The 744-nt window shown below is 50.7% G+C and overlaps 1 protein-coding gene across 1 annotated transcript in view; it reads right to left on the bottom strand.

Moving 5' to 3' along the window:
• Positions 1 to 703: 703 nt before the first annotated feature.
• DYSF (dysferlin) overlaps positions 704 to 744 on the bottom strand; it is a 109,488-nt gene continuing 109,447 nt past the window's right edge. The window contains 1 exon segment of the mRNA XM_009999467.1: positions 704 to 742. Coding sequence (XP_009997769.1) covers positions 704 to 742 — 39 coding nt within the window.

Genomic DNA, 744 nt, shown 5'->3' with positions numbered 1-744 from the left:
CTTGCCCAGTTTTTGCATCTCAGCCTCTTCCCTGGGTCCTGCACTTGGTGGTTTTCGCTTGGTTTGGAGCAGCAATGGATCAGCCCAGGGTTCCAGGCTGTGCTGCACGTTTTGTCTTCAGTAGGCACATACACACCAGATAATCCACGTTGCAGGAAAGCTGAGGCTTGTTCAGAGTGCAAAGAAAAGTGTGCTGAGAACATGAGAGGCTTTGGCTGCCTGCAGCAGCAGCACCAGCACTCCTCCACCAAGGTCTGCAGCATCTCGGGGTGCTCACATGAGCCTAACACACAGGCTGTACATGAACAGGTCCCTTCCTCCCCTACCCTCTTCAGTTTTGCACTGGTATTCAAGCTTTACAAATCAGAGCAGCTTAACAAGAACAACAAAAGAAGAAGACAGGTAAAGAAGCAAAAGAAGAAGTGTTTCAGGAGGTGTTTTTTACGTGCTGCTCCCCAGGCGAGTGCTGGAGGTGGGATCCTGCATGATGCCTCAGGGGAACTTGTATCTTCTCATGGTTGAACCTGATGATCCTAAAGGTCTTTTCCAACCAAAATGATTCTTTGATTCTTTTTGGCAGCAGCCGAGGGCCTGAGAGGGACTGTTCCTCCTCCATCTGCTGGTATGATCCAGTGCAGAGCCACAGCTTCTTCCCAAAGCCCCCAGGCAGGCACGGGACCTTCAGGTGGTTCCCAGCACAGCTTCAGTTGAAAGGTTTCACCAGTTTCATAGCAGCATAGTTCT

The sequence above is a fragment of the Chaetura pelagica genome, unplaced genomic scaffold (genome assembly GCF_000747805.2).
Source record: "Chaetura pelagica isolate M959 unplaced genomic scaffold, ChaPel_1.0 scaffold305, whole genome shotgun sequence".
Classification (NCBI taxonomy): domain Eukaryota; kingdom Metazoa; phylum Chordata; class Aves; order Apodiformes; family Apodidae; genus Chaetura; species Chaetura pelagica.
This window is presented reverse-complemented; position numbering and strand designations above follow the sequence as displayed.